This window comes from Culex quinquefasciatus, chromosome 1 (assembly GCF_015732765.1).
Source record: "Culex quinquefasciatus strain JHB chromosome 1, VPISU_Cqui_1.0_pri_paternal, whole genome shotgun sequence".
Taxonomy (NCBI): Eukaryota; Metazoa; Arthropoda; class Insecta; order Diptera; family Culicidae; genus Culex; species Culex quinquefasciatus.
In genome coordinates, this window is record NC_051861.1 from 129,229,846 (window position 1) to 129,239,116 (window position 9,271).

General features: G+C 37.4%; 1 protein-coding gene across 2 annotated transcripts in view; it reads left to right on the forward strand.

The window, feature by feature from the left end:
• The window catches only part of LOC6047055 (pyrokinin-1 receptor), a 39,660-nt gene extending 30,707 nt beyond the window's left edge, over positions 1-8,953 (forward strand). Inside the window, exons 4-6 of one of the 2 annotated variants that reach the window (XM_038248516.1) lie at positions 3,845-3,971; positions 7,903-8,400; positions 8,474-8,795. In XM_038248516.1, the coding sequence (XP_038104444.1) occupies positions 3,845-3,971; positions 7,903-8,400; positions 8,474-8,673 (825 nt within the window). In that variant the 3' untranslated portion in view covers positions 8,674-8,795. Of the gene's footprint in view, positions 1-3,844; positions 3,972-7,902 lie in introns of both variants that reach the window. The other variant, XM_038248515.1, reaches the window with a different exon arrangement.
• The last annotated feature ends 318 nt before the right edge of the window (positions 8,954-9,271 follow it).

Sequence of the window (9,271 nt, forward strand, 5' to 3'; positions counted from 1 at the left end):
TAATTTTTAATTATTTTTCAGAAAACACCAGCATCTGATAAATGTAGCTAATTAAGACAGCTATTCAAGCCATTTTTTTGCATAATGATTTATTTTTCATTGATTTTCTGATATCCAAATTTATTGCTATAAAATCTCCTGTACCTATTCAGACTGCAGTCCCGATTTTCCCCAGTTGGCAAGACTGACTTAAAGATAATTTGTAAAATATGTTTTATATGAAACATACAATTCTAAACTTATCTAAAATCTTACATTGACTGTAGTTGTTATCGTTTTTTTGTTTTTTTAGCCATTTTCAATGATTTTGTTTAGCTTTTTTAGTAATGTAAAACAAAACAAATAAAAAAATATTTATGAGACTTATTTTGTTTGAATCACCTTGAATTAAACATTGTGCTTCATTATAAATTTAAAGCACATCAAAGATAAAAAAAAAATCCATTATTAAATTCTTTTAAGCTATCTAAAATCTACCGTCCTTGCTTAATTAACATAACAAATATAATGAAAACATAGATTTTATGACTGTTCTAAAAAAAATCCGGGATCCCGGGATTCAAACAATATTTTTCCCGTTTCCCGGGAAATTTCAAACCCGCCCTAATATTTATAGGGTTGCCAAATTTTCAATAAATTTTCCTCTTATAAAGGTTTGCAAAATCATAAAAAAATCACTTTCCTTAACATAGAGACAAAGAGACAAAGAGACAAAGAGACAAAGAGACAAAGAGACAAAGAGACAAAGAGACAAAGAGACAAAGAGACAAAGAGACAAAGAGACAAAGAGACAAAGAGACAAAGAGACAAAGAGACAAAGAGACAAAGAGACAAAGAGACAAAGAGACAAAGAGACAAAGAGACAAAGAGACAAAGAGACAAAGAGACAAAGAGACAAAGAGACAAAGAGACAAAGAGACAAAGAGACAAAGAGACAAAGAGACAAAGAGACAAAGAGACAAAGAGACAAAGAGACAAAGAGACAAAGAGACAAAGAGACAAAGAGACAAAGAGACAAAGAGACAAAGAGACAAAGAGACAAAGAGACAAAGAGACAAAGAGACAAAGAGACAAAGAGACAAAGAGATAAAGAGACAAAGAGACAAAGAGACAAAGAGACAAAGAGACAAAGAGACAAAGAGACAAAGAGACAAAGGAGACAAAGGAGACAAAGAGACAAAGAGACAAAGAGACAAAGAGACAAAGAGACAAAGAGACAAAGAGACACGAACACAAATGCTTTAAAGAAAAATTTTAACTAGAACTTTCCATAATTCACAAATTCACAGAGATTTCCCCAACTTGGCAATGGATTTTCCCCGGGACAGCCGAAAGGATATGACATTTCGATAATTGGCCATAAACACTCCGGTCCGCGTGGGGGTTGGTTCGCCCCATGTTTGCTGCCAGATGGCACTCCGAAGAAGGTCGGCCCCCACGTCGTGGTGATTGCCAAAAGAGAGCCGAGCAAATGACTCATTTTATTTCCCGGGAAAATTAATGAAGCTTGAAGATGAAGGTTTCGCGCGCGATTATCTCGGGTGAAAGTCACTTGCGAGTTCAATTGTGCAAACTTTTGATTGACGTGGGATTACGGTTGGGTTTTATGAACTTTTGGCAGAGATTTGAAGCACTCCGGTGGAGTGACAATAAAACGGTGTCACATGTGTTTTTTTTTTCGTCCAAGTTTGCGACGACGAAATCTGTGAGCTTAATTCCATTTTATGATGTTTTCACCTTTTGCCGTTCCTGGTGGCAGTTTGAGTTGATAAATCAGCGAGAATAAAATTGTTTTTGTTCTCGAAAGCTTATTTTGAGGAAATAAGGCAATATTAAGAATCCTAATTTGAAAAGTTTCTCATTTAAATATTGTTTATATTCCGGAAGTCCGCACCATTTCTTTAAGTGTAGGTCCTCACGTTTTTCCGGATCAAATTTGGCTGCTGCAGTAATGTTAAATATTATGATTATTGCTCCAGCAAGTGATACAAAAGTGATAATAAAAAATTATTGCATGCCAAACCGTGTGTGTGCGAGTTGAGGCGAAATTGGTCCCTGGAGTGGACGCACGACTTGTTATATTGAAGAACCCTCCTTAAATTTGACCGAAGAAAAAAACGTTGACCACTTTCCGTTTCTCTGGGCTGCTCCCGCCGCACATGGTGGCCATATTTTATCGGTTTATGGCATGGAACCGTGCGGAGCGGGTTTGTGCCGAGGGGTAAGTCAAGTTTGTGGCTGCTTTCAAGGAAGAAAAAATAGCTCCCGCCGAGAGACGACAAATGATAACGTCTGTTTGGGGGTGCCCACTGCTATGGCAAATCGATATGGAAAGGGAATGTTCCACGCCAAGTTGCGAATATGGGAATCATTTCGAACTTTGGAGATTGAAATGACACACAAAAGCATAAAAAACTCTAAAAAGCACACAAAAGCACACAAAAGCACACAAAACCACACAAAACCACACAAAAGCACACAAAGTCACACAAAACCACACAAAAGCACACAAAGTCTCACAAAAGCACACAAAAGCACAGAAAAGCACAAAAAAGCACACAAAAACACACAAAAACACACAAAAGCACACAAAAGCACACAAAAGCACACAAAAGCACACAAAAGCACACAAAAGCACACAAAAGCACAAAAAAGCACACAAAAACACACAAAACCACACAAAAGCACACAAAGCACAAAGCACAAAGCACAGAAAAGCACAAAAAAGCACACAAAAACACACAAAAACACACAAAAGCACACAAAAGCACACAAAAGCACAAAAAAGCACAAAAAAGCACACAAAAACACACAAAACCACACAAAAGCACACAAAGCACAAAGCACAAAGCACAGAAAAGCACAAAAAAGCACACAAATACACACAAAAACACACAAAAGCACACAAAAGCACACAAAAGCACACAAAATCACACAAAAGCACACAAAAGCACACAAAAGCACACAAAAGCACACAAAGTCACACAAAAGGAAACGCCTTAAATTTTTTAAAAATTTCTGATTTTTTAATTTTTTCAATAATTATTTTAACTGAAAATAAAAGAAAATTCCCAGATTGCTTTCGCAACCCTCCCTGGAACGTTCCCTTTCATGTGCTCCATCTAGCCCTCCCAATTGGCCACCCCGTGTGCCTTGCGGTGAAAACGGATGGCTGTTGCTTTTCACTTTCACTTTCATGTTGCCGGCTCGCCGAAGGGAAATTTCACCACACATAAACTTTTTCCACCGAAAATGCCACTGTTGAACCACAAAAACCCGCTGGAAAAGGAACCTTCTTGATAACCGAATCTGTCGTGGCTCACCTTCTGTGCTGCTGCTGCCCCTGGCAGGGACCCCTCCCCCCTTGGTTGCCTGGTTTTGGTCTGGTGAATTTTGATGAAAACTGTTCTGAGAGGCCCCTCGTGATAAGTACCAACTCGACCGTAGAACAGAAGGGAAGGTCGGTTCATTTGAAGTAATTTACGCACGCTAAGAACTTGAATCACGAAACCGTTTGGGCGGCTGGGCCCTCTGACTTTGAAGGCGGTGAACGTTTTTACGATTTTATTAAGAAAGGTTGAGATTAAATCACCTAGAAGTGAGAAGGCGGGAGTGGGGTGTTGCCCGAAATCACGAACCCACCGACACACGCTAAATCATTGCTAACCTTTTTTTCCACAATTTTCTCTAGCTTTCCCAAAATTGACTGGGTGTCGTAAATCGTTCGTCCTTTCTTCTTCTATACTCAACTCTATACTCTATACCATATATATAAGCCATATTTTGGTTCGTTTTGCATGTGCCCCAGATTATTTAAGATTCATTTACAGTCTGTTTTGTTTAGGAGACGCTGGCCCACTGCTGTCACGTTACGCGCGCAAGGAACCGTGGTGGCAAGGAACGCTCATACCGAATACTGTCCCGACGCGAGCTACGTCCCGCTTCAAACAAGGAATCGTCAGAGTTTTCAGGTGAGTTTTCAATTTGAGCACTTTTCAATAATAATTTTCAATAATCTTAGAATGGATTTTTTTTTAAACGGCCGTCGGTACAATTACTTAGTGATCTTTTGGAACGAATTTCCAGACAATTTTCTCACTCCTAAAAAAAAACTAAAGAGAAAAAAAAACTTTTGGAAATATCTCACCTGCGAGTGACTAAAGTTTGATAACAATGCACTTAATATTCTTAATTACATTTTCTCCTAATATTTTTATGTGTTTTTTTTTTAAACAGGGAGACATTTATAATTTGGACTTTTAAAAAATACGTATTTTGTGTACACTTATTAACACGAAAAATCAAATTACGCAAAAATACTCTTGTTGAAACTTTTTATTTTGTATATTTTTTAGATGACAAATGGTGCAATCCTTTGACCTATGGTTCAGAGTGATGAAAATGTATTTTTTGCAATTCCGTCGTGAAACTACTTACTTTTCCTGTCATTCTTGAACGACGAAATAGCCTACTTTTCTGTACCAAAAATAACAGAATCGAATAGCAACACTTTTCAAAATAAATGCTGAAAAGTTCTACTTTTCAGCACTGAAATGGGTGCTGAAAAGTTGAACTTTTCAGCACTTGTTTCGAAAAGTAACACTTTTCATAATTTTTTTGATTTAAACGATTTATTGAGAAAATACATGAAAATTTGACTTAAAATTTCACTCAATGGGTGTTTTTCGGAATTGCAAAAAATGTTGTATGGAACTCGTTGCAAAACTTGATTTTTTCAGCACTCGTCGTATTTATCCAACTCGGTGAACCTCGTTGGATAAATGTACGACTCGTGCTGAAAAAATCCTGTTTTTGCAACTTGTTGCATAAACTACTATTTCGAATTATGAACTTTGGAAGATTGCAATTTATACAAAATCTCTAAGTCACGGTAAAAAAGTGGCTTTCGTTTCTTGTTATTTTTTTGAATTCATGTAAATTTTCGCGACAAAATTAAAGTTTTCTGTTTTTTTCAATGGCTACGCTATTTCACAATTCTTGAGATAAGTTGCAAATAGAAATAAATCAGCGCAAAACGAACACTCCTCAAACAAATACGACAAGTGCGGAAATATCAAGTTTTACAACGAGTTGCATAGAACGTTTTTACAATTCAGAAAAAAACACATTTTGAAAGAAATTTTGAGTCAAATGTACATGTGTTTAATTTTGTCAAAACAATATTGAAAATAATTACTTTTCAATACAAGTGCTGAAAACTTAAATTTTCAGAATCCATTGCAGTGCTGAAAAGTATTACTTTTCAGCTCTTTTATAAAAATTTGGAAAATCTTGTCGATGTTATTCACAATTAAATGTACAAGTTTAGTTTCCAATTATTGTCTAAATTTTTATTGATATTTTATTTAAGGCCGCTGCAAATAGTTCTCTAAGGTTAAAATTGTTTCAAAATTGATCCAAAAACTAAGATGTTTTATATCAAATTATAATGAAAATAAATAATAGCTAATAAAATCTAATCAAATCTAATCAAATCAAATTCAATCTAATCAAATCTAATCAATTCTACACAAATCTGATCAAATCTAATCAAATCTAATCAAATCTAATCAAATCTAATCAAATCTAATCTAATCAAATCTAATCAAATCTAATCTAATCAAATCTAATCAAATCTAATCAAATCTAATCAAATCTAATCAAATCTAATCAAATCTAATCAAATCTTATCTTTTCTTCTAAACTTATCTTATTTCATTTAAAATACAATCATGCTATTCAATGTAATCCTAATAAATCTAATCAAGTTTAAGCTTATCTAAACTTAGTTAATTAGTCTCCAAAATTTGTTCTAAAAATCAGTGTTGAAAATAATTGTTTGTTGAAATTGATATTTTCTTCTAAAAATTGAAAAAAATCTTAACACACATTTGTTAAGGGCTTAGCCTTGCATCTATCAACCACCTCGGGATTTGAAATAATGAATATTGGAATCTTAGTGCATAACATCCGATCCAGGCAGACAAAACAATATTGAAATTTTATTGAAATCGGGGAAGAATGGTTCAAAAATCCTTTTGCAAAAATCGGTGAAAATACAGTGAATTAAATTAATTCCTCTTTTTAAATATCATTATCTTTGTAAATTTTTGATTGCCTTCAGCCACAACATGTTAAACCACCTCTCGACCTTGACCACGCCATGGTATTTAAAATATTTATAAAAATATTCTATACCCTGATTCAATGTTTGTTAAGATATGAAAATTTCAAAAAAAAAAAAAAAAAAAAAATTGGGCAGTAGAGGGTTTGAATTGGCTGAAAACTAAAAATTTGACAAAATCCGTCAAAATCTGGTGTAGAGAAACGGGGTGGGAGTAGAGCATGGTCTATTAGAGTGTAACAAAAATTACTTTTTTTTGCGGGCATTCAAGGGTTTGTTTTGGAGGGCATACTATGCCCAAATCCAAAATATGAGCTTGATTGGACGTAACAGGAGCTCGCGCTTTGCATTTGAATTAAATGGGATTTAACCCGTAATAAAAGATTTTTTCAAAAATGTCACTTTTTGAGGCATTTTGGCCACTGAAGCGTTTATTTTCAACATCATTGGCGTGTAGGCCAGATCCTAGCGCATCTTTTGGTATATATAACGCAGACCTTCAAAGTTTGGCATTTTTTTTTGAAAAATTGGCCCAGGCAAAATAGATAAGCGTGGCCGCTCGCGACGCCCTAGACGCCATTTAATTTTGCTGGGGCGAATTTTTCGAAAAAAACGAAAATTTTTGAAGGTCTGTACCGAGCTCCAGGGTGCTCCAAATTTCAATGTTAGATATACCAAAAGATGCGCAAGGATCTGGCCTACACGCCAATGATGTTGAAAATAAACGCTTCGGTGGCCAAAATGCCTCAAAAAGTGACATTTTTGAAAAAATCTTTTTTTACGTTTTAAATCCCATTTAAAATTCAAATGCAAAGCGCCAGCTCATATTTTGGATTTGGGCTTAGTATGCCCACCGGAACAAACCCTTGAATGCCCGCCAAAAAGTCATTTTTGTTACATCCTAATGGTCTATCCTTATTCTGTGAGGGCACTTAAAAAATCTGTCATTCCAAGATTTCTCTTGCAACCCTGGAAATAAACTTCAAATAACCATTTCTGAAAAATATTAGAATTCCGACAAAATTGAAAAAAATATTGCCAATCTTTGAAAGCCTGTACAGAGCCTACGGATTTCCGGATTGAGTTCCAATAAAAAAACTCAAAGGTGGAGCGCCAGCTCCTGTTACGACCTCATATTTGGGATTTGGGCTCCAATACCAATAAATGTTTTTTTTTTTTTATTACTAGAACGGATAAGATCAGATTTTTATCCGTAAGCAAATCATATTTCCCTTTTTGCGCTTGCTTTTTGTTGAAGCCTAATACGGTTTTTGAAAAAAGGCGTTCTGAAAGGGCTGATCCCATTTCAATTTTCAATATTCCCTACGGGTGAAAAGAAATTCTTATATATTCTAACGCAGCATCCTTGAAAACACCTTCAAGGACAAAACCCTTCTCCTTTTACGCAACAGTCTTTTCTAGCTGTCAGCCAATTGCAAATCCTTGTGCCAGATGCGTTGAAGGTATCCCCACATGCGAGATATTACATGATAACTCTTTTTGCTTTCCCTGTGTGCTGTTGATTGAGGCATATTCTTAGATTGAGCGGAAAGAAAGTGTTGCCGGTCGGGAGTTATCTAAGCGCAAATATTTTAATAATTCATGAGCGGTAACCCGATGGCAATATGATACCAAATGTAATTGAACCGGCAGGTTTGGGTGGATTTCGTGTTTGGGGGTTTGGGCTTTGATATTCAAAGAATGTGTGAAAAGCTCCAATCATCCTCATACTAATGTGATTTTATTTGCTTTTCTTTCTTTTTTTCTGTCTCCGCCAGGCAATTCCATTAAAGACGAAAGTCTGTACTCATCCACCACTCAGAAGCAAACGTTCGACTCCGTAGGTCTGTCCCGGGGGCACTCGTTGAAGCAGCGGTCCAACCACGACCGGTTTGTCGCGACGACCGGAGAGTGTGAAGTGGCCAACGCCAACGGTGGCGCCACCACCACCACCACCACCACGTGCAACGGTTCCCAGGTGGCGCGGTTCGACGTGTACACCGAGCAGAAGCAACTCCGGTTGAACATCTTTCCGCCCAAGGACGTCGTCGTCGTCGGCCGAAGTCGCAGTTCTTCGGAGAATCTGTCCAAAATTAGCATCCAGCTGAACAGTTTTGCCCCGGTGGACCTGCACCACCTCCATCACCACAGCCGGCCCGAGCTGATGACCGTGGACGAGTCCGTGCTGGACGAGAATCTCAATCAACCGGCCACCAAGACGACGGCCAAGGTGTTTGGGGAGGTGACGAACGTGGACGTTACCTGCCGCCAGCAGAGTGAGATAAAAATATTTATTAAGCATAAAAAGTGCCGAAACCGGAACCGGCTGAAATTCTGGCGCTATTTCAGCCCCAAATCACCCGCCACAACAACAACAACAACCTCAACAAGATCTGGAGACCGGCGGCGGCATCAAAGCAAGCGACGCCACGCACCAACGGCGGTCCACTTCTACAGTCCCGTTCTTCAGCAGCAGCAGCCGCCACAACAACCGGAAGTTGACCTGCAGCGGCAGCCCCTCTGTCCAGGGTCAGCGGTGCAAACGATAGCGGTCGATTTTGGGTCGCCGGATTTGGTCGCGTCCTCCGCCGACGACGACGATCTGGAAGCGTACATGCAGGAAATTAAGCAGCGGGAAAGTCAGATCGTTCCGTGAGGAGGAGGAGGAAGGTTCGGATTGTGATTGTTAGGTTTTAAATGATATAGCTGTTTGTGAGGAAAGAGAAAGGTGTTTTAAGAAATCTTGTAAATACGGGTCCATCGAGACGTAATGGAAGGTTCAAATTTTGAGTGTAAGTTCAATTAAAAATCTTCTTTAGATAGTACTGATAAACTGTGTTTCATTTGAAATGTTGAGAAAGGTTTATCCCTGAAAAAAATATATGAAAAATAAAACAATTTCAATCAGTTGAAGATTGCGTCTTTTATTAAACTTTAATTGTTGTTTAACAGTTTTAAAAATATTTAAATTTCAAGTTTCTAAACGTTCTTTATCTACAAACTTGTTTTTACTAACATTCAATAATTGCCTTTTCATCGGTTGCATCTGGAAGAAAAACAAACATGTTTTGTTTTGTTGTTGCTAAAATTGCATTTTACGATTTCAGCAAATTTGTCAAATGTGGAAACAGCAACTGGCAGTTTGTT